The sequence below is a fragment of the Muntiacus reevesi genome, chromosome 1 (assembly GCF_963930625.1).
Source record: "Muntiacus reevesi chromosome 1, mMunRee1.1, whole genome shotgun sequence".
NCBI lineage: Eukaryota > Metazoa > Chordata > Mammalia > Artiodactyla > Cervidae > Muntiacus > Muntiacus reevesi.
This window is the reverse complement of record NC_089249.1, coordinates 150,383,715-150,407,531: the sequence shown is the minus strand read 5'-3', so window position 1 is coordinate 150,407,531 and position 23,817 is coordinate 150,383,715. Positions and strand designations below refer to the sequence as shown.

The 23,817-nt window shown below is 50.7% G+C and overlaps 1 protein-coding gene across 2 annotated transcripts in view; it reads right to left on the bottom strand.

Moving 5' to 3' along the window:
* Positions 1–3,975: 3,975 nt before the first annotated feature.
* Positions 3,976–23,817, bottom strand: part of TTC22 (tetratricopeptide repeat domain 22) — a 29,730-nt gene continuing 9,888 nt past the window's right edge. Inside the window, exons 2-8 of one of the 2 annotated variants that reach the window (XR_010660013.1) lie at positions 17,712–17,767; positions 17,387–17,502; positions 16,667–16,785; positions 15,018–15,179; positions 12,491–12,643; positions 11,090–11,936; positions 3,976–6,249 (exon numbers count right to left, since the gene is read on the bottom strand). Coding sequence is in view for 1 of the 2 variants with exons in the window: in XM_065912247.1 (XP_065768319.1) it covers positions 11,400–11,936; positions 12,491–12,643; positions 15,018–15,179; positions 16,667–16,785; positions 17,387–17,502; positions 17,712–17,767 (1,143 nt within the window). In the remaining variant the exon portion in view is untranslated. Of the gene's footprint in view, positions 6,250–6,280; positions 11,937–12,490; positions 12,644–15,017; positions 15,180–16,666; positions 16,786–17,386; positions 17,503–17,711; positions 17,768–23,817 lie in introns of those variants that run through there. The other variant, XM_065912247.1, reaches the window with a different exon arrangement.

Sequence of the window (23,817 nt, the reverse complement as noted above, 5' to 3'; positions counted from 1 at the left end):
AGTTTCTTACCTCTGAGGCTGGTGAAATTGTTTCTATGAAGAATGCCCCCACCAATGTACACACGTCTGTTTTGAGGCTTCACCGAAAACAGCTCCTCCTCTGAGAAAAATGCCTGGACATTTTGCATTCCACTTGACAACATGTATTTTATACAACTTGAAAACAAGAGGAATCATCACTTCAGGAAGATGGCCGCCTCCTCTGCTGAGAGCGCTGACCAGTGTGAGATTGTGGTTATTATACCAGAACATGGTCAGTTGTGTTTCTTTGCCTGAGTGAGGTGTGAACTGAGATGGGAGGAGAGAGATGGAGAAATAGGCCAGATGGGAGACTCCTGTAATGGCCCAGGCTGATGGGTGGAGAGGAGGAGACAGACTCCAGACAGCCACTGGGCCAGGCCACTTGTTGGACTCCTAAACCCACCCCTTAACCTGTTAGCCCAACTTGGCCCAGACAGGCTAGACTGGAGGTGGGAAGGTGGCCTTGCCTGGGAATCCTGCCCAGCCAATTCCCAGCTTTGAGACCTTGGGCCCGTTGCTTCCTGGTTTCTTCATCAGTATGAAGAGACTCTCATGACAGGCCCGTGAGAGATGTAATTGAAAGTATCTGGCTCATTCTTCAATCATTCCGACTCTCAGGACACTGCAGCTGCCCTTGCCCACTGTAAGGAGAGAGCCATCGTTCTTCTGCCCCCTCTGTTCCCTTCATGCCCCCTCTGACCACTGTGTGGAACACCAATGCCCTTCTGTCTCCAGGCACCTCTTCCCCCTGGGCTCAGAGTGCCCACTTGTTCATTTGCTCAGTGTCCAAATCCAGGATGATTAGACACTAGAAGGGAGCTGAAAAAGTGGGCCTCTTTTTTTAAATAGAGATTCCTCAGAATGGAAATGTGGCACCAATCACCATCATCATAATCATCGTTGTTCATCATCATCATCATCGTTGTTCATCATCATCATCATCGTTCAATGACAGTATTAGACACTTTACACCCGTATGTGATTCAACGCTTACAATAAAACCCCCAGTGGTATAATTATCACTGTTATGTCCATTTTGCAGATGAGACAACCAAGGCTTAGAAAGGCTGGTTGGCTTGTGCATGGTCAACACAACTAGTAACAGGGAGAGAAAGGATTCATCTCCAGGTCTGTCTGATGCACAGCCCGATCTCCCCACTCAGAGCCTCCAATGGCAACTTGTTTGTAACAAACATACAGTTAAAGTTGTGGAGCAGTTACCCCAATAGACCTTTTCTGTCTGACTGGATACCCTCTGCTGGAGGCTCACTCTTTGGGGACCATCTCAAATGGTATCCTCTTGAGGAACCTGCCCTTGAAGCCTTCTCTGGAAGGGCCTCCCCACCTCTCTTTTTAAAAAAAATTTTTTTAATTTATTTCACTGCACTGGGTCTTTGTTGTGGCACACAGGATCTTTAGTTGCAGCACTGTGGAATCTAGTTCCCTAAGGATCAAACCCAGGCCCCCTGCACTGGGAGTGCAGTCTTAGCCACTGGACCACCATGGAAGTCCCACCTCCCCCTCTCTTGAGATCATTCAGATTTTTTTCCTGACTCTCTCCTCTGACCTACTCTCTCTAAGGTGTGTCATAGCTGAGTGTGTATATGTGGTGGGGCAAATAGAGCTGAATGCAAATCCCTGCTTTGTCACCCACTTACAATGTGCCTGGGGGTGAGTTACTCAATGTCCCTGAGGTTCAGATGCCATCATCCTGAAGACAGTGATGATATCTCCTCCATGGAGTTGTGATAAAGACACAAGGAGCCCAGGTACAGGGCTTAGCACAGTGCCTGGTGTGTATCAGGTTTCAATAATGTTTGCTATTATTACAATTATTCTTTAAAATTTGTATTTATTTATTTATAGCTGTGCTAGGTCTTTGTTGCTGTGCACAGACTACTCTCTAGTTGTGTTACACAGGCTTCTCATTGCAGTGGCTTTTCTTGTTGTGGAACATGGACTCTAGGGACACAGGCTTCAGTAGTTTTGACGCATGGGCTTAGTTGCCCCTTGGTATATGGAATCCTCCCAGACCAGGCATCAAACTTGCACCCCCTGCACTGGCAGGTGGATTTTTAATCACTGGGCCAACTCGGAGGTCCTATTATTAGGATTACTTTTAATGATGAAAGTGCCCTGACTGGCACAAGGCCTGGCACACAGTTGGTCATGTAGCACACACAAAACACTTGTCTTCTCACCCCCACAGGCTATGAGCTCCCAGAGAGGAGGACCTATTTCTTGTTCATCTATTAGCCCCTCATAGTAAATCTGATTACTATGTAGAAAGGCTTTGTATATAGTAAAACTCAATTTTTCTGCACATTGTAATTCTCAGTACATATTTGTTGAACTAATATCTTTCTGAATGATTGCTTCGGTTCATAAGAAAGTCTTGCTAAAAGTGCAATGAAACAGAGCCTCAGCAATAGTTAATCTGTCAGTCAACAAGTCCCTCTTGAGCCCTTGCTTTGGGGTTAACACTACAGAGCATTGGTGTAGCCAGAAGGCTGGGACACAGTGTAGATGCCCCAATCAGAGAGAATGATCACATTTGTGAATTCCGAGGATGACTGCAGCAGTTTACCTGGTCACTTTCATCCAGAAGGATGATGGTAACTGAGTTCCTTCCAACAAGCCTTTGCCAACTCCTAACAAGGAGCTGTTAGGTGTGAATGGACCAGGTGGAGTTTACATGCTCCAAGACTGGTGGCTTAGAGAGAAAGCAAGGCAGTGTCTGGAGGCAGATAGAGCTGGGCTTGCTTTCCAGGGCCAGCATTTACTGGTTGTGTGACCTGGGACAAAGGACTTGACCTTTCTGGGTTTTGGCTGCCTAAAAGGGGGTCAGTAACCTCTTTGAAATGCTATGAAGAGTAAATGAACAGCACTGTAAAACAACTATGTAAACAGAAAGCTCTATCTTAATATTAATAATAGAAATATCTTCAGATCATTCTTTTGTAAGGTTGAATGTGTAATGAGATGATAACTTTTAAGTAATTAAATGAGATTATGTATGTAAAGCCCTTGAAGGGCGCATGGTTACTAATGCTCAGTATAGGATGAACTATTGTTAATACTCCAGTGTGGCCGTCCGTCTGCTGCTCTACTACCCAGAGGCTCCTCCCCACCACGTCCACATGGCTCACTCCTTCATCTGCTTCAGGTCTTTGCTCAAATGTCACGTTCACAGCCAGGACCTCCTGACACCCTAATTTTCACCACAATTCCCGCCCCTGCTGGCGAGCACTCCTGATGCTCTCCCTCTCCCTTTGTTTTTTCTCCATAGCATTTATCATCACATAACATACTAAATATCTAGTTTTGGGTTCATTGTGTTAGATTTACCCCCCTGCCCTCTGACTCCACCCCAATAGAGTGGAGGAGGCAGTGATTTTTGTTTGTTTTGTTCACTGCAGCAGCCCCAGTGCCTATTCCAAGGGGCACCAAAGTTTTTCTGCAAAGGGCCAGACAGTACATGCTGCTTACTGTTACTGTTTACTATGTTTTACAGGCCATATGGTGTCTGTCACAACTACTCAACTCTGCTGTTATAACAAGACAGCAGCCATAAACATACGTAAATAAATGAGCACAGCTGTGTTTTGATAAAACTTTATTTACAAAAACAGGCAGTGGGTCTAATTTGGCCTATGGGCCATAGTTTACCAACCCCTGGCTTGGATCACTATCTGGCACATTATAAATGCTCAATAAAGATTTTATGAAATAATGAATGATCACTAATTAATGTTAATAAATGAATATTTTAAAATGAATTAAGTTAATGAATGAATGAACACAAGACACCTGGAATAAGGCATAGTACTCAAAAAACACTTATTTCTTCCTATTTTATTTATTTTTAAAATTTTTATTTATTTTTAATTGAAGGATAATTGCTTTACAGAATTTTGTTGGTTTCTGCCAAATATCAACATGAATCATCCATAGGTATACATATGTCCCTTCCTTCTTGAACCACCTTCCCATCTCCCTCCTCCTTCCTATTTTATACTTAATAAATACTACAAGGTAGGCCATGGTGTATTTAATAGAGGTACAAACAAGGTGCCATGTGAATACTTGGAGGTGGCAGAGTCTTCCTCTTGGGATGAGGGAGGACTTCAAGGGTATCTAAAGCTTGTCCCCCCCAGAAGCAGATCCTGAGTCAAAGATCTGAGGGCACGCAGGGCTTCCCTGGTAGCTCAGCTGGTAAAGAATCCACCTGCAATGCAGGAGACCCCAGTTTGATTCCTGGGTCGGGAAGCTCCACTGGAGAAGGGATAGACTACCCACTCCAGTATTCTTGGGCTTCCCTTGTGGCTCAAATGGTAAAGAATCCACCTGTAATGTGGGAGACCTGGGTTCGATCCCTGGGTTGGGAAGATCCCCTGGAGAAGGGAAAGGCTACCCACTCCAGTATTCTGGCCTGGAGAATTCCATGAACTGTATAGTCCATGGGGTCGCAAAGAGTTGGACATGACTGAGTGACTTTCACTTGTACTTACTAGTTTATTTGGGAGATGATCTCAGGAAGCACTGAGAAAAGAGTAGGGAAGTGAGAAGAAAGCTCGAAATGAATACAGGGTGTGATAAAAAATGAACATCTTACTTCTATGGGCCACTGGGCCTTAATCTCACATTCCTCCAAATTATCCTATCCCCCCACCCACCCCGGCTTAGGAGGCTTGAGTATTTATGCAATTTCCATGCCCCATTGTTTGAAAGCTACTCCCATGGCTGTCAGCTACCCAGTGCTTCCAGACAGGTGGAGAGTGTCAGGAGCTTGCAGTAGGATGACCTTACCGGGTACCTGGTGGGTGAGCAGAGAAGGGACAGTGAGGTGATTCATGAGCTAGCCTCACAAGATAAACACACAGTCTTGTTTAAGATACTGTTTTCAGATCTTTGATGCCCACAGTTCAGTTCAGTCCAGTCGCTCAGTCGTGTCCTACTCTTTGCGACCCCATGAATCACAGCACGCCAGGCCTCCCCTGTCCATCACCAACTTCCGGAGTTTACTCATACTCATGTCTATTGAGTCAGTGATGCCATCCAACCATCTCATCCTCTGTCGTTCCCTTCTCCTCCTGCCTTCAATCTCCCAGCATCAGGGTCTTTTCAAATGAGTAATCCTTTTGGGGACAGTTGCTAATAGCTGTTCCAGCAGACAGACTGAGAGCATCTTCTTTCTGTCCCTTGCACCCAGATGGAAAACTCTCTGGGAAGGACTGTAATTGGTCCAACCTTGGTCACATGTTAACGTTTGCAGTCAGGAGTGGGGTATTATGATTGACAGCCCTCTGCCACCACTCCGAGTGGGGAAGGAGTGGTTTAGTAGCCCAGGAAGGAGAGATGCTATTCTCAGCAGGGAGGTGTGCTGGGCAGATGATGCAGGCAATCGCTCTCCATCACAGTAGGGGTTCTTCTATTTGTTTCTTTGACTTTGTGGATTACAAATAAAGCTCACAGAAGAGCTGCAATTTAATCAAACAATTTACATGCTAAGATAGAACAAGTCCCAGCACAGAGCTATTGACTAGTTTGGAAACAAACATGAAAAGTGCATTCAGATTTTTTTAAGTGTGCAGTTAATAGAGCAACATATGTGATAGAAGAGAAAAAGTAATCTAAACTCAAAAACAGTTAAAAAGCCATTCATAAGTACTCTTTAGCCTGCCTGCCTTGAGGGACCTCAGGAAAGTTATTGAACCTCTCTGAACCTCAGTTTCTTCATCTGTAAAATGCAGACAGTGCCAATACATAGCTCCTGGGCTTGGGAAGGTTAAAATGAGGTGAGGTGTGTGAAACATGAGCCATGGGGACTGGCCAATGGAGAGTTCTCAGTAAATAATAGTTTTGATGATGACAAGGACAACTTTAAAAACATTTTTAAAAATTAACTTATTTATTATAATTGGAGGCTAATTACTTTACAACATTGTGGTGGTTTTTTGCCATACATTGACATGAATCAGCCACAGATGACAACTCTTTTTTTAACCTCCCTGTGGGAACCTTCTGTGCTCAAATTGTTCTTCTGTGGCCACCTAGAGGCCAGCTGGAGCTTTTCCACAGCTCCACAACAGTTTTTACTCACCACTGGTGGCTCAGATGGTAAAGAATCCTCCTGCAACATAGGAGATGCAGGTTTGATCCCTGGGTCAGGAAGATCCCCTGGAGGAGGGCATGGCTGCCCACCCCAGTATTCTTGCCTGGAGAATTCTCTGGAGACAGGAACCTGGCAGACTCAGTCCACGGGGTCACAAACAGTCGGTCACAACTGAAGCGACTGAGCAAGCTCTCTAAGAACCCGTCCCTCCTACCTCTGCTCCTCCTCATCTCTAAACTAGAGAGGTCACACCCCGGACAGACCTGGTGTATAGGAACAGTGCTCCAGGAGGTGGAACACAGTGACCAGAGACAAGACGCAGGTATTGGGTGGGGGCCAGCACTGCCAACAATGTGCAACCTGGAGGGGTTGCCTGTGGGAGGAGCTGGGGCGGGAGGGAGCAGGCGGTGTCCTTCACCCCATCAGCAAACCTTGCCAGTAACTTCGGCCCCATGGAGCCAGAGCTAGAGCCAGGGAGGGTTTCTTGCTGGAAGCATGCCCACGATGCTGGGGATCTGTTTCCATCTGCTCATTTTACTGCTGAGTTGTAAAGTGCTAAATGTCATTATCCTCCCCTTCCTTAAACAAGAAAAAAAGTTAACAGCCTGAGAAAAGGAGATATTTCACTTCATTTGGCATCCAGCCACCATCATCCACACAGGGTGTTCCCTCGGGGCTTGATTAGGGTTGGGAGAAGCCCTGTTCTGTTCTGCTTTCAACTGCTGGCACCGCTGCACCGCTGTGTGTCGGCTCCAGGCTGGGCACTGGTGGCTGGAGGCAGGTCGGAGCTGTGCCTGGCTGCCGGTAGAGTGGGCAGCCACCCACCCCCTGAACACCTCACACACCTTACAGAGAGAATGGGGGAAAGAGCCAAGTGACTTGTTCAAGGTCACAGACTGCTTTTTAGCATCTGCTCCTAGTTCGATTCCTGGGTCGGGAAGATCCACTGGAGAAGGGATAGGCTACCCACTCCAGTATTCTTGGGCTTCCCTGTGGCTCAGTTGGTAAAGAATCTGCCTGCAATGCAGGAGACCTGGGTTCGATCCCTGGGTTGGGAAGATCCCCTGGAGAAGGGATAGGCTACCCACTCCAGTATTCTGGCCTAGAGAATTCCATGGACTGTATAGTCCATGGGGTTGCAAAGAGTTGGACACAACTGTGTGACTTTCACTTTCACTGTGTGGTGAAGGTGGACTTGAATCAAGACATACAGATTACATAAAAGAAGGTTTCAACGCAATAGAAAGACAAACTCAGAAGACTTAAAAAAATGGACTGATGCCTTCAAGAGGTAGTGATCTGCCTGTCTACCAGAGGCAAGCAATTGGTTTAGATACTCTTTCAGAACACTCACTATTGAGAGGAATTCTGATTTAGAGGAGAGGCTGGAAGAGGTGATGGCTGAGATTATTTTTAATATTGAGCTTCTAGAAACCTGTAACTGAAAAATCTCACCTGTTTTCATGATCTTAAACATGCCTTGCTCATACTGACTAAACAGGAGTTTCTGGCATCTGATGTTGGCTGCTAGACACAGAGGAAGGAATGGGCAGGCAGCACAAGGTGCGATTCATCTTCATTACTCTGATTATGGGGTCATTAAGGCTTTTACTCTGCAGTGCTCCCCTAAGGAGTGCCTGCTGCTTCAGCTATGTGACAGACAGTTGTCCTCCCAGCCGCCCAGTAGGCAGGGGTGTTTCACAGGACTCGAAGCTGTAATTGAATAAAGATCACCCACCCACTAGCCTCCCACTACAAGCCAGAGCCGTGATCCCGGGTGCCTGCCAGGCCTGGCCTCTGCAGTGGCTTGCTGAAGAGGAGTGGCCAAGGCCAGGTCCTGAGCCCCAGGGATAGCCACCCTCTCCTCCCCACTGGGCTGGGGGAAAGGTCAGTAACACAGAATGAACATGACCAGTGTGGAGGGTGGGATAGCCAGCTTTGCCAGTTTACACCTCCGAGAGCATCACATTGGGTCTTCCACAGTCCCCACTGTGGCCCACGAGGCCCTGCATGACCCACTCTATATGCTCCAGACTGTGAGCTCCCTGAAGGCGTGGGCAGGAGCTAGTCTGCTCTCCACTTAGCCCCAGAGCCTGGAGCTATGCTTGGCGCTTGACAAGTGCTTGATAAATGTTAAGTGAGTGACTCGAAGGCCTATAGTCTTCCTGAACTTGACAGAAGTAAACTTGACTAGGAGGCAGCCCAAAGGGCAGAGATCACTGGCCCGAGAGTCTGGAGGTGGGGTTCAAGTTAGTATCTGTCACTGATTCATTGTTTGACCTTGGGCAACTCCCTGCTCTCTTGCCTCAGTTTCCTTTTCTGGGCCTCGGCTTCCTGGCCACAAATTGGGGGATTTCCCCTAAAGCTGGAGAGGAGGTGGAAAGAAAGTCCATGCTTTCTCATTGAGCTCTAGCCTGCAAAGGTCCCTAGGGGGTAGTCTTGGTCCCACCCTCAGCCCTTGTGGACCCGGTGATGGAGTCACCTGTTTGGGACTGAGGTAGCCATGTCCCTGCTGTGAGTTTACTCAGTACAACAACCCAAACTGAGCCTATCTTATGTGCCAAGTTCAGTGCAGGGCCATGGGTGGTCCTTATTGAAAAGAACCAGCGTCATCGAATGGGGACAGCAGACATGGTGAGATCATTATGGTGCAAGGATAAAGGAATGTAAGCAATGCAGGAGACACAGTGCCCTGAGGGTGTACACAGAACGGGGTGAGGGATGACAGCTGGAGGATCTGGCAAGAATTCCTGGAAGAGGCAGGTTTGAACTGAGCACTAGGGATAAAAATGATAGGAAGAAAAGTCCGTGGAGGAATAGGATGAACAAAGACGCAGAAGGAAGGCAGTTTGTGATCAGGGTGACTAGTGCACTGTGGGGAGGGAGCAGGGTAGTGACAGGCTGTGTTGGTGATCACAGGCCCAACTGAGACCACTCATCTCCCAGGAAGGGCTGTGTCCCAGGAGGGAGCATTCAATGGGGTAAGTCTGGTTCAAAGCCTGGCTCTTCCCATGCTCATCTGGGACCTTGTTCAATGTCTCTGTGTTCTTATCTGTAAAATGATGATTGCAATGCCTACTCTTCAGGACTGGTGAGAGAACTGAATGAGTTTACATATATGAAGTGCCTTGCACATAGGAGGCAGTCCTGGAAGTGGGGTTTCTTTTCTCTTTTCGACTTTTGGCTAGTATGCAGATACTCCTGACAAAAGCTCTAGTGGGCATTTGTTAGTCATTTATATGATTAATGTGAATGAGATTATCAGAAAGTTTATTGAAAAGTTTTGGCAGGAGGAGGAGGCAACGGAGGGAGAAATGCATAACCTTGGGGACAGGAAAAGCAAGGAAGAAGACAAACTGGGAAGCCTAGTGGAGGCAACAAACCTCACCAGCTTCCCAGCTTTACCAGCAAACCACCTTGAATTCAGTTTGTTTGTCTGGGAAGTAGGAGAAGAAAGAGATGGGTTCCTGTCTTCCTGGTGGCTCAGTTGGTAAAGAATATGCCTGCAATGCAGGAGACCCAGGTTTGATCCCTGGGTTGGGAAGATCTCCTGGAGAAGGAAACGGCAATCCACTCCAGTGTTCTTGCCTGGAAAATCCCATGGAAAGAGGAGCCTGGTGGACTACAATCCATAAGGTTGCAAGAGTCAAACACAACTGAGCGACTAAACCACCACCATCTGTCCTAGGGAAGGTCACAGGTCACAGTCACGGGTAGAGAAGTGATGTGGGAGAAGTGGACAGGCTGTGTGTGCTGCCTGCTGTCCAGTCACCTCCCGGACTCTGCTGCAATGGAGAGGAAGGAAGGAGGGAAAGGAAGTCTTCATGAGGCCTGGGATGGAACTCAGAGGCCTCGGGAGGCCTTACTTTCAAGATTTCACAGGCACCTGGAATGACAGCATTATGCCAATGGATATCAGAGTGCCCTGGGTGACAGGTGACACATAAACACTTCATGCTTTAGTGTTATCAGTTTATTAGTAGTTTTCCAAACCTGAAAAATGCTGTAAGTAAGTTGGAGGGACAGGATGGGCAGTCTAGGGAGTGTGACTCTGAGCAAGCCACTTCCCTCCCAGGGCTCCCAGTCTTCCCAGAATGAGAGATCTCTAGGGACCGCACTTCTCGGTCTGTTCTCTACCTATCACTGGGGACAGGAGAAGTAAGGCAGGGGTGCTGGCCTATCTCTGCTACCGTCTGAGTGTCAGAAAAATGAGTAAAGCAGTGAGCATAACTTTTTTTTTTTTTAAGTAGGGGAAGGAAATGCAAAATACATCACAAACCATTATGGGCCGGGGAGTTGGGGCGGGGGGTGGGGGGGCTCTTGTCATTGCAATTACATACAACCAACACTCTTGCAGTCTGGAAAGAACTTGGTTTTTTTAGAGTTTTAGGTTAAATTAGCTCTTGTTAGTAGGACCATAAGAATCTAGCTTGGTGATTCCCAGATTTGCTAACAATCAAAGCCGAAGTCTTTGACAATGAAATTCTACATCTATGATTCTATGACTTCGATTTCAAGAGTGTAAAATTCCAAGATTTTCTTCAGTGTCTGGTAGAAGGTTTGAGATTGGGTACAGGCAGCAATTCCTTGGGTGGGGCCCTTACATTCCCCCAAGAATAGAGAAGTCAAGGGAAGGTTCTACCAATGGGCCTTATTTCAGGGAGTTTGAGGGTCCTTCAGACCAAGTTGGCCAAGAATGAGGCCTGCTGGAAGACTGTGAAGAGGGCAGGAAAGAGCGCTGAGCAGCCAGGTGTAGACTGCGTTCCCACCCTTATCCGTGAGCTGGCAGCTGTGCCCTCTGCTCTAGCCACGACTTCTCCCACTGCCAGACCTGAGACCTACTCCAGTCAACCTAAGTAGAGGGGGCCTTATTATAAGGTTAGAGTCTGGCTCACGAGAATCCAATAACAGGCTCCTGGGTACTAGAGCACCTGCCAAAATGGAGGCAATTACCTTCCGTAGCTCTTGGGAGACACCATGTTATTCTTCTGCGTATTTGCACAATTTGGGCCTTCCCATCGGCAGTTTCCCACTGGCCCCTCGCATCTGCCGCCAGCCTCCCTTGCGCTCCTGGATCAGGCCCTGTTGCCTCCGTGGACACGTCCTACTGTCCTTGTGTCTCAGGTCCCCATTCCAACTCCCGAAAGAGTCTGATGGGCTCCGCTTACCCGCCAGACTATGGCACAGCGAGCCGGTTTCCAGCGCCTGGACCAGGTCCAACCATCTCCGAGCGGTGGGGAGGGAAGGGGAGCCGCAGGGACCCTCAGAAGGAGAACGCGCGGCGGTCCCGCAGGGAGCTCGCACCCTCGCCCTTGCGCTCCATGGTCTCGAAGAGCAGCCGCACCAGCGCCGGCCGTCCCTGGGCCACCAAGGCCCGGGCCAGCCCCAGCACCTCGTCCGTGTGCGCGCGCCACACGCGCTGCAGCTCCTGCCGCAGGCGCGCCGCCGGGTACTTGTCCTGGGCGCGCCGCAGCCACACGTCCACCTCGCGGCCCACCTCGCCGTCGCTGAGCTGCGCTTGGCTCCACTGCGCCAGCAGCGCCTCGAGCAGGCAGCCGAAGCCCTCGGCGTGGCTGCAGCCCGCGTCGTCGAGCTCCACGGCGCGCTTGAAGCAAGCCGCCGCGTTGGCCTCCTCGCCCTTGATGCGCAGGCACTTGCCGCGCAGCAGCTGCAGCTCCGGCAGCGTGGCGCCCAGCTCCGACTCGCCGGCCTTGGCCAGGAAGACCAGCGCCTGGTTCAGCGCCGCCTCGTCCACCGCCAGCAGCTCCTGCACGGCGTCCACGCCCATGTAGTAGTAGACCTGGGGTGGGGGCGGCGGCATGAGCCTTCCTCCCCGGCTCTCTCGCTGCTCCCCCTTCATTCCATTCCCACAACGTGCTGTTTTAAAAATTCCATGCGGTCATTCCCACCCTTCCCTCCTTCGACAATTATTCATCGCAAAGTTTGGTCTCCCTCTCCTGGAGAAGGAGACAGTGCTGTCTCTGATTCCAGCTCCAGCCCCACCAATCTTGGCCATATAACCTTGAGCGGGACCCTCTCAGGGCCCAGTTTTCTCTCACAAATGATATTGTAACCTCTCGGTAATAATTCCCTGTTCACAGAAGGCACAGAAGGATACAGAATAATGGCCCACGCTCTCTGAGCGCTGAGAAAGAACTGGGCCCTGTTCTGAACCCTGTCGGTGCATCACCATCTATAACCCTCCCTGTAGCTGTAGGAGGCAGGTACTGTTATCAGGCACAAGGATGCCCCCACATGCCTCCCCGTGTCCTCACTGCCCAGGCCTGGCCTGACACAGAGTTCACAGGTTTTTTTAGTAAGCCAGTGACTACCCAAGCCAAGAGGCTGCCTTACCTGGCCGATGTCCAGGTAGGTCTTGAGGCCTGGGCACACCTTGACCACTTCCTCGAGGTCAGCCTTGGCGCAGGCCAGGTGGTTCCTGTCAGGCATGCCCCCAAGCCCCAGCTTGCCTCGCTCCAGGTCGTGCAGGTAGGCTCTGATGTGGATCTGCCCACAAAGAGTCAGCTGAGGGAAGATGCTCCAAGCCAGGACCCCTGGCTTCTTTACTGTCGTCAATAAAGCCTGCGTTTTTTTCCTCAACAGCAACTGAGGGAGTTTCTGTGGTACAGTTGAAAGCCCCTGAGACTGGGACTCAGAAGTGCTAAGTCTTGGTCCTGTGCCAGCTTGGACCAGCCTCTTTCTGGGCGTTAGTTCCCCTCTCTGTGCAATGAAGGGGGTTGGATGAAGTAAGAGCCATTCATTCATTCTCTCACTCATTCATTCAACAAATATGTCCTGAGTGCCCACCAATGCCAGGCCTGTGCTAGGTACTGGAGTGCAGTGGTGATAAGATAGATGAGGTCCCTGCCCTGGCAGAACTTAACATTCTAGTAGGGATGATGATCATAAACAAGTAAACGGTACCACTTCAAGTGGTGACGAGTGCAGTGAAAAAATAAACAGGTGATGGGATACAGCTGACTAGGGGAGGGAGTTATTTGAGACGGGATGGCAGCACCGATTTTGTGAGGGTCTGTGTAAGCAAGTAGTGTGGGAAGAATGGCAGGTGGCCCCAGCTTACAAGCATCAAATTACAAATGATTCTGGACCCTTGCTTTCATCACCACTCCCTCCCTTTCCCCCCACATCTGTTTGGAGCATTTAGAAAATCTAAAGGTTCTGGAGAGGTAGGAAGAGGTGGAGAAAGAGGAAGTAAGAAAAAGGGGTTGTTGTCATTGAAGGTATTAATTCTTTATAGCTATCAGTAGGCTCTGGTTCTAAGATAGCTTCATAAGGTGGGGGTGGGGTGGAGGTGGGGTAGGGGTGGGAATCTTTGGCTTTGTAGCCAGTTGAACTTGGCTGAATTCCAGCCCTTCCTGCTCTTTACTTGCATAACCTCTGTGAGCCTCATTTTCCACATCTGAGAAATCAGTACACTAAGATCTTCCTTGGAGAGTTACCATGACAATGGAGAGAGCATGTTCTAGCCAGGACCTAGCAACTGGTGGGTGCTCAGATTATTCATTCATTCAACAGATCGTCAGGAGCCTGCTATGTGCCAGGTACTGTTCTAGGATATATAGTAGAGAGCAAAATGACAAAATTCCCTGCCCTCATGGAGCATGTATTTTAGCTGGTGGGGGGAGAGAAATAAACATAAATCATCATATGTTAGGAATAAACATATCATCATAGTATGTTAGGGAATGATAAATGCTAAGAAGAAAAAATAAACCAACACAGGAGGACACAATGTGTTGGTGAGAGGCTGACATTTTCAGGAAGATGGCTGTTAGCAGCTGCCTTTTCAAGCCCTCCATAAAGTGAGGGAGGAAGCCAATTGGACATTTGAGAGAAGAGCCTTATAGGCAGAGACCCTAACTAGTAACTGCTGGCAAAATGGTTATGTCAATGGGTCCAAGACCCAGGAAGCAGATTCGCCCTCATGTCCCATGAAAGGTAATAGATAAGGCTGTCTAGCCTGGAGCAAAGTAAAGTCAGAGGTCCAGGTCTCTGCCCCCAAGCAGTGCATTCTGTGGGGACTCCTGAGGGCAGATCTGAGACCAGTGTGGGGAAGCCAGAGGCAGGCAGCTCTTGGTTAAATTAGTAATCTGTGGAGCTGAATGACCATAGTGGACTGTCTTAAGAGCCAGTGAGCCAGTTAAAAATAAACCTAATAGTAGTAATCAACTACTTATGAACTCTTACTATGTGCTCAGTACTGAGTTTTACACACAGAATCTAATTTAAGCCTCATAACAACTCTGTGAGGCAGGTACAATTACCTTCAGCCTGTTTATAGATGAAGAGAGTGGGGCTCGGAATTTAGGCAAGAGTGTAAGTGATGATGTGGGATTTGAACCAAGGCTAGCTGTCTTGAGAGCCAGAGCCCTGCTTTATGACATTAGATTTCCTCCAGTATACCCTCTGCCTTCTACAAGCACCTCCCATGCTCCTGGCACCTGCTTTAGATGTTACCTCATTTAGTCTGATAACCTGCTAACACAGGTGTTATGATCCGTATCTTCCAGATTTGGGAATGGAGGTCTGGAGGGGTAAGTGGCTTGCTTGTCCCAGGTCCCACAGTGATAAATGGAGAGGCCAGAATTCTACCCAGGTCAGTCTGACTGCCTGAGGGGCTAATCAGAGAGGGGGCTGGCAGGTAGCTAGCCAGGTCACTGTAGAAGGGATGAGCAGTGGGTGGTAAGCTCCTTCATTCCCTCACTTGATAATCTTAGAGAACACAAACTGTGAGCCTTGATGACACCGAAGCTCCCTTCTACCGTGAGGGCTCCCTGACCTCTGGCTCTGGCCACAGGGCCTTGGCCCTTGTTCTCTGATTCCCAACGGCGGGATGAGGCAGAGCTGCAGGCTGACTCACCTTGGCCCTTGTGCAGTACGCCTGCCAGTTGAGCTCTGGATCTCGTAGGACGTCCAGGGCCATGTTGCAGGTGCCAATGGCCATATCCTGCTTTCCGAGGAAGTGGAAGATTTTGGCTAGGCGATTAAGGATGGGAAGTTGGTCCTTGGCAATCTCGATGGCCTGGGTAAGGGACAAGGGTAAGAGCAAACCATCTGTCTGGCTGTTTGCTAGAACTGGGATGTCATCTCTAAGTAGGGCCATATCACCACAAAGTTTTCATCCCCCACATCCACCTTCCAGCTCTAAGTTCAGTCATATCATGGGGCCCAACACTTTGGGGTACAACTCATTGGCACTCAACTCCCAAGAGCCTAACTCACTGCTATGTTCTCTGCCATTTTCATAGACGTGTCCAGTGAATCCCTCCAGACCCCAGGTCAACCCCTCTTGCTCAGACATATCAATGTGTGCTCCCTCATTTTTCCAGGGCAGGTGGGAAGAGGGGCCAGAATCAGCCTCTACCTCCCCCAAACTCACACAGTGTTTCTACCTGGGCCAAAGCACTCGCCCCATTCCCAGTACTGTTACTGACAGCTTCTGCCTTGTGTATGTTGCTGCCTCTGAGACAGTGAACGCCTTCAGGGCAGGGGCCCCATCTTTCCACCTTTGTGCTCGACAAAGAGTAGGTTCCCAAGGAGGGTCAAAGGCAGTGTGTTAAATCAGACACAACTCTTGAAGCGCATGTGAACCAGAGTTTATGCTCCACTCTGTTCTGAGATCTCTTACCAAGAAACTGCTCATCACCCACCAGCCAACACTAGGGACCTGCCCGAGGGCATCATGCTGACTGCACAGGGGGATGAGAATCACAGGGTTCCTGTCCTCCAGGAAAATCTTAAAAACCTGAGCTCAGTGTGAAAACTGCCACCGAAATGAGGTGTCAAGAATAAGGCTGGAACAACACTTTAAAGTTTACAGTAGACAGTTTCATCCACTACCTTCTTTGAGTCTCTCAATATCCTAGAAGGTGGACAGATCACATAATCAACATATAAGGAGGTTCAGGGACAGAAATGACTTGTTTTAGGGTCACAGGGCCTGTGAGCAGAGCTGGCATCCACACCGTGCCAAGCTCATTTTCTTTCCACTGTGCCATGGGGCTGCAAAGGGGAAAAGCCTGAGGGTTCAGTTCAGTTCAGTCACTCAGTTGTGTCTGACTCTTTGTGACCCCATGGATGACAGCACGTCAGGCTTCCCTGTCCATCACCAACTCCTGAAGCTTGCTCAAACTCATGTCCATCAAGTCGGTGATGCCATCCAACCATCTCATCCTCTGTCGTCCCCTTTTCCTCCTGCCTTCAATCTTTCCCAGTATCAGGTCTTTTCCAATGAGTCAGTTCTTTGCATCAGGAGGCCAAAGCATTGGAAAATTGCAACTAGCTTAGAAGACAGGCCTGGAAAATGGGGTAAACCAGACCAGGCATTGGGAGGGTCTGACTCATTTTGCTTTTGTTTGGGATGGAGAGAAAGGTCTGGAGTAAGGGCACTTCCTGAGTAGGGCGTGGAGGTGGGGAGAAACCCAGAGAAGCAGCGGGTTCCAGGAAGAGGAGGCTGGGGTGTCAGGCTTCATCCAGGTTTGGAGGGTGAGTGTAACCAGGGGGACATACCTTGCCAAAGCAGTCCAGGGGGTCAGTTCCCGAAAACCCGCAGTCATGGATACCCATGGGCGTGGTGGAGAAGGTGTCCTTCCTCTCCAGCAGCATCCCCAGGTAGCACCAGGCCAGAGCTGGGGGGCGAGGGGAGAGTCATCTCAGGGAGGAGAAGGAGAGGGGAGTGCCAGCCCTGCGAGGACAAAGTGGGGGGCAGGGGCGGCAATCACTGCGGGCCACTCAGGGAGAAGGAGAAGCAAAGGAGGGCAGAGGGGACTTGCGAGTGAAGGGAGGAAGATTTCAGGGCTTGTTTTGCGTTTTCTACATCCCTTAGGGGCCCTCACGGAAGGTGCCTTCTGCTGTCTGACCCCAGCTCTCCCCCAGCTCTGTAGCTCTGGTCTGGGTGTGACAGGGACCCCACCCATCTCCAGAAGGGCCTTCATTCCCCCGCCACAAAACGGGGACAAGAGGCTGAAGTGGGCAGCGCTCTGTCTCTCACACTCTGGGTTACAGACAGGCCTGGACACATGCCCTTGGAGTGGTGTGCAGGCGCACGCTCACTGGGTGATGGGTGTGAGCGCCTTGAGGGGAAGAGGGAGTGGAGGGGACAGGGTGAGGGAGAGAGAAACGGAACTAGAGGTGGGGACCGCGACAAGACTGGCAGGGCTAGCCATGGGTGCAGGGAGAGCCTAACCCCTTCTCATCCCCACCCCCCCATTCACCCCCCACGAGCCTGACCTCGGGGGTGGGGGTCCGAGGACTTGAGGACCTGCTGCAACAAGGCCAGCGTGCGGTTGAAGGCCGGCAGCCTCTTCTGCTCCTCGCTGCCCAGCTCCAGGAATATGCCATCTAACCTGTGCCGGAGAAGGGGATGTGGCTGATCAGGACCCTCCCAGTGGTCCCCAGGTTGCCCCGAGTTCTCCCCAGGCTAGTGGCAGGGAGGGGAATTAGAAGTGCCCTTGCCATGGAGCTGGGCTCAGTCATTTCCCCCCTGGGTTCCAGGCCCCACCTCCCCCCCAACCCCCGTCCCTCCCCACCATTCCATCCCCACTCCCAGCCTGACCTGATGAAGAGCGTTGCCATGGTGAAGTACCAGCACCTTTTCTCCTCCATCGGGATCTAGGGAAGCAGAGAATGGCTTGTACTGCTGCTATTGAGGCACTGGGGACATTGTTCATAGAGTCCTATGCTTTCAGTGAACCCCAAGAAGCAGCAAGTACACTCTTGATCATAATCATGCCTGGATCTGCCACTGGCTGGCTGGGTGACCCTGGGCAAGTCACTTCACTTCTCTGACCACAGAGGATTTGACAAGATGAACTGAGTGAATGCCCCAAGCAAGGGGTCCATCACACAGCAGGCACGGGATCCATTTCCTCCCCTCCCCTCCCCTGGGCTCCCAGTGCCCCCACCGCAAGGCCCACTCTCCACTGGGCACCTTCTCTTCCCCGCCATCTACCTGCATCTCCCCGTTGGCCCCATCTCTCGCCTTCCACCTCCCTGAGAAGCCCCTCTGGGCATGTGAGTGAGTTTAGCTGAAGCCCAGGGTCCCCCCCACCAAACTTGTTTCCCATTGTTATTCTTGCCAACTTTGCTGTGCATTTAGACTGACTTGGGCACCAGATAAAATATTTATGCCGTTATTTATGGGAGTAGCTGCTCCAGCCTCTGGAAGGAATTTTAATGAAAACCAATAAAACCCCCAGTGCATATCAGCAGCTCTGCCTCAGGCTCCGGCCCCTCCCTCCACATTCATCTCCCGTGGTTGATTTCCAGGCTGCATTCTGCACTCACCACCCCCTACCCACCGTGGCCTTCTCAGCTTAGGGTCCTGTTATGCCTCCACCCCCCACCCTCAGTGGTTGGAACGAAGTGTTCAGTCAAGCCAGCATTTCTGGGCATCTCTGGTGTGAGGCCCTGTGTTGGATGCTTATGGGGCTGTGGCACTGAATGGGAGCCACACCCTGGGTGGACTCACAACCTGCCTGGAAGACAGACTCAGGCATAAATAACAGGGCTTGAAGGGGCACCTGCCACGTGCCAGGATCTGACACCCATCATCTCAATCTCACAACCTAAGAGGCAGGTGTCACTCCCATTTTACAGAGAGATAGACTGAGGTTCAGAGAGGTAGAATGACTCACCCAAGGTCACACAGCATGCAGGTGTCAGAGCTGGGATTTGAACCCCATTTGTTAGTCTCCAAAGCCCTAGCTCCTCTCATCACACTGGCTCACCCATAGCCTATTATGGAGCAGACTTTGATCAAGACCAAGAGGTGGATGCAGACAAGTGGAGCAGGAGGGGGAAACTGGTTCCAGCCAGAAGACTAGGAAGGTCTCACAGAGGGCAGACGGTGAAGAATCTGCCCGCAATGCAGGAGACCCGGGTTCAATCCCTGGGTCGGGAAGATCCCCTGGAGAAGGGAATGGCAACCCACTCCAGTGTTCTTGCCTGGAGAATTCCACGGACAGAGGAGCCTGGTGGGCTATTGTCCATGGAGTTGCAAAGAGTCAGACATGGCTGAGTGGCTAACACACACACACACTGGGTGGGCCATAAGATGGGTCTTGAATTGGAGTGGTATTTCAGAGGGTGGGGCACAAGGGCATTCCAGATGGAGGCTCAGTCTGGACACGTGTGGGCAGTTGAGGAGCATGGAGCATGGTGAGTTAGAATGGAGGCATGGGGGGAGCTAACACTGACAAGTTAGGCGGTGGCTGTTCTGAGGCGACCTGTTCAGAGAAAGAGAGGAAGGGGGACCTGTGATTAGATCCCAGTGAGTGGTGTGATTGCCCATAGGAGAGAGATGTGAGCCCAGGCCCAAGCCAGGTCTGGCGGGAAAGCCAGACCAAGACACAGTGAGCAGAAGGAATACCAGGGGCTGTGGGAGGAGGTTTCCTACATGATCCAGGGGGACCCCCAAAGCTTCCAGAGGAGGGCGTGCTGGAGCAGAGTTCTCAGGGACAAGTAGGAACCACCAAGGTGGATACAGCGAGAGGACATCAGATGGAGAGCACATTTGTGCAAAAACTCAGAGATGAGTGAGCAGGTGTGTCAGGGGCTGCATGCAGCCTGGGGTGACCAGCACCCCAGTTATAAGGGGCGAAGGGAGGAGCCAGCAGGGGCACATCAGGAGGGGCCCCTGAATGCCAGGCTCAGAACCAGGAAGTCATCTGCCAGGCAATGGGGAGCCATAGCAAGGGTTTGAGCTGGGGAGTGCCAGGACCCCGTGTGTTTTTACGTCCACATCACCTTGGAAAGTTACCCTGTTAACTTAGGTGGGAATATGTGTATGGGGGCTTTGGCTGGGTACAGGGCTGTCTAGAAGGGAGACCGGCAGGTCTAAGGATTAAGGGGCATCCATGAGAGCTCAGTGGAGAATACTGACCAAAGCAAAAAGCTGGGATGGGCTGCCGGATAACCTTAACCTGCTGTACATACACAGGACCTGGGACATGGGGAGGGGACTCAGGTTCATGGCCAAGCTGGCCCAGGACCTTGACACCAGGTCAGCACCTGTCCACACAAAGGACCAAAGCACGTGTGCTTCAGGCCCCCGGGCTGCCTGTGGGTATGATCCCACGACCTCTGGTTTCATGCCCACTTTGAGGTGGGCCAGGCTGAGTCATGGTGGGGAGACAGAACCCGCTCCCCTTTTCAGGCTCCTGACAAGGAATCACGACCACAGTGAGAGCATTTGTACTAGACAAGGGGAGGCCTGCAGTGCCCACAGCAGGGACTCGGTGCCTAACGGGCCTGGCCAGAAGAGCAGGGTGGCCCTGGCTGGATGTGTTACCCCTCAGAGGCTATATCCTTATCTGCGAAAGGGCATTGTGAGGCAGTGCCCAGCCTTCCACAAATATCCATAAATATCTGCCCCCTTTCTCCTGGTTTGGGTCAGAGACATGCAGGGTTAGGAGTGTCTGGGAGGCTGCTTTACCCTATTTCAGTTCTAGATGGGGTGTCGAGGTCTCAGGCTCTGGCATCGAGAGCCATCCTGCCTTACCCCACTTCCTAACAGCGCCCCCTACCACTGTGCTCCTAGGGCCCCGGATGCCCCGTAGGGTCCACAGGTCCCCAAGGTTGAAGAGCAATGTGCTACTCTCAGGCTCTCCCTGGGTCATAGCCACCCTCTTGTTTGCTATTCAAGATGCAAGGAATTAAGTTATGTGTCCAAATCACACAGTACATGACAGAGTTGGGACATAAACTGATGCCCTCGTAGTCCTAGACCCAACCCTTGTCAACAGCACTCGGTTGTTTTGATCAACCCCATTATTATATCCCTGAGAACATTGAGACCACAAAGGTGAAGCAGCTTGCTCAGGGTGACACGCTGGTTACTATCCAGACTTGAAACCCAGTGGTTTTACCACTGTTCGGATAGTCTTGGATAAGTTAATCGTTTGCACCAAGTAAGCAATCCTACCATCTAGTGGCAGAGAGCCTGAATTGCTGGGGCAACTCCTGAATGTTCACTCTCTTCCCTTCTACTTGAAGACTAAAACTGTGATTTTCAGAGAAGTAGCTAGCTGAGTGACATCTCTCTGATAAATTCCAAATGGACCCCCTCCTCAGATTCCACTCAAGGTACCATTTGCAGGAGGGCTTATAGGGTTGCAAATTAGAAGTGGAGTTCATGGTATAAACAGGCCTGGCTTCAGACCTCCTTGTGCTTGGGTTCCAAACCTCCATCCCTAGTAGAGAGACCATTCACTCTGCAGTGCAATTCTGGTCCTAAAATGAGCTGTCTCTTTAAAAATTCTTCTGGTTGTAACTGAAGCAGTAGCTGAAGCTGTTACCAGGGGCAACCTGGCAAGCCATGGTGCGTTAAATTAAATTAAACAGGCCTCTGACTGCCCCCTCCCCTCCTGGAGAAGGGAGGGGCTATTCCTCCTCTCTCCTGGAGAATGAAATTGCTGTGAAACCTCTGATGGCTGCAAGGAATTCACTTCCAGAGTTGATGGCTCCCAGAGGCAATATATTTGGAGGCAGACTGGGAGGGGGCTGACAGGGTCTCTTGCCGGGAGATGTTGACTGAGGGCCGCCCCGGGTGAGCTGGGGCAGGACACCCCACCCTTTCTGTTGTTCATCCTCATCAGGACCCCTTGAGCTGGGGGCTCCAGGGTCTACTGGAGAGGGTGCTGGCCAGTGGGAGAGTCTGCCCAGGCTTCAAGCTGGACGGGCTCAAGTTCGGTGGCTGCTCCATGGCAGACCTGTGGGAGGGGACGAGGCAGGGCCCAGGCTCCAGCGCTGCCCTTCAGTAGCTGGGTAGATCCTGGTACTAGCTGAGGGTGAGAGCGAGGCACAGGCAAGGGTTCTCAGGACATTTCGCAGCTCCTCTGAGGCCCTCACCAATATTTCCCTCATTTTAGAGCTGGGCTCACAGAGGCAGATTCTTCGGATATTTCATGCTAGGTCCCCTTCTTCAAGTTCATGTTGTTACCCCCAACACCTCGCTGCAACTCTTTGTGCGGTGCTTACCATTTACAAAGTGCACTCATTGCAGATACCACGTGATCCTCAGAAAGCCCTGTGTGGAATGTAAAGTGGGTCATCATCACCCTGTTACTACAGATGGGAACACTGAGGTGAGATGATGTCCTCAAGGACACACGACCAGTGTGACAGCCTGGACTGAAACCTGGAAATGCTGGGTTTTTTGCTATATGAATAAAAGTGCATTTTATTGAGCACTTACTATACATGAGGCACAAAATTTACATGGGTTATCAAGAAGGTAAGGACTACAATTATCCCAATTTTACAGAAGAGGCACCTGTGACCCTAAGTGGCCCTGCTACATGGTAGCAGAGCTGGGAACCCACAGCTTAGCCCCAGAGTCCCTGCACCTAACTACCCCAGATGAGTGCTTCTCAAAGCGGGGTCTCATGACAGTAGCATCAGCATCACCTGGGAACTTGATAGAAACACTACCCTAGACTCTCATACTGTGGAGAGCCGAGTGAAAATGACTGGCCAGTGTATCTCTTTTTAACAGAGCAAAAGGATCAGTGGTTGTGATCCGCAGGGAAGCCTGAAGATCCACGCTGCCACAGCTGGGTGGGTAATCGACAAAGGTGGATGATCTGGCAGAACCTGTAGTGAATATCAGGGTTAGGATGAGACCCTACAGAGCAGGTGTGTGCTAACTTGGCAGATATAAGGATGGGTCTCAGATGGCTAGTCCCTTTACTTCAAAAGGTGACCCCCAAAGAAAGAAATGTAGGACTCAGCTGGTAAAGAATCCACCTGCAATGCGGGAGACCTGGGTTCGATCCCTGGGTTGGGAAAATCTCCTGGAGAAGGGAAAGGCTACCCACTTCAGTATTCTGGCCTGGAGAATTCTGTGGACTATATAGTCCGTGAGGTTGCAAAGAGTCGGACAGGACTGCATGACTTTCACTTTAGCTATTTTAGGGGATTTCAATAGAAGCTCTCTTAATGTACCAATGGCTTATTAATCTATATGTGTCTGCACAGGTTGTGTGTGTGTGTGTGTGTGCTCAGTTGTGTTCAGTTCTTTGTGACCCCATTGATTCTGAAGGAAAATGTCTGCCTTGCAGTTCAAACTTTGCCCCTGAGGACTTTGTAGTAATCTGTGTTTCAGAGTCAGTTCCTGAGAGCTGACTAATTCTCTTTCAGGGGAGGGGCAATGAGAAGGAGGAAAGAGAATGAACATTTCTCGGCCATCGACTGTCCACTGGGCACGCCCGTGCACTGTGGCTCTGAACCTGCGCAGCAGACTGAGAAGCAGGAACACATCCTCCTTTTACTGGTGAGGAGACAGAGACTCAGAGAAGAGCTGCCCAGCCAGCCCCACAGGTTGTGGGGGAAAGTACCAGGATTCAAGCTCAGACCTGCCTCCCTCCAGGGCCCCTGTTCTTTCCACCTCATCACACCGACCCTGTGGAGGCTGATGCTGCAGAAATAAAAGTCACCAGGTGGCAGCCCTCAGAAATAAGCTCTTCCTGCTCAACTGGAATGTCATCAGTGATGACACAGAGCAAGCCTCTGGGCTCTGCACACAGGGCCCCGCCCCCACCCCACGTGGCTCCCATGCGGGCCTGCCCCAGAAAGGTAGGGCAGGTGAGGTCCCTCCTCACCCAGCTCCTGCCTCAGTGGGGGTAGGCAGAGGGGATGGGAGTTGACCCCCCACTGCCTCT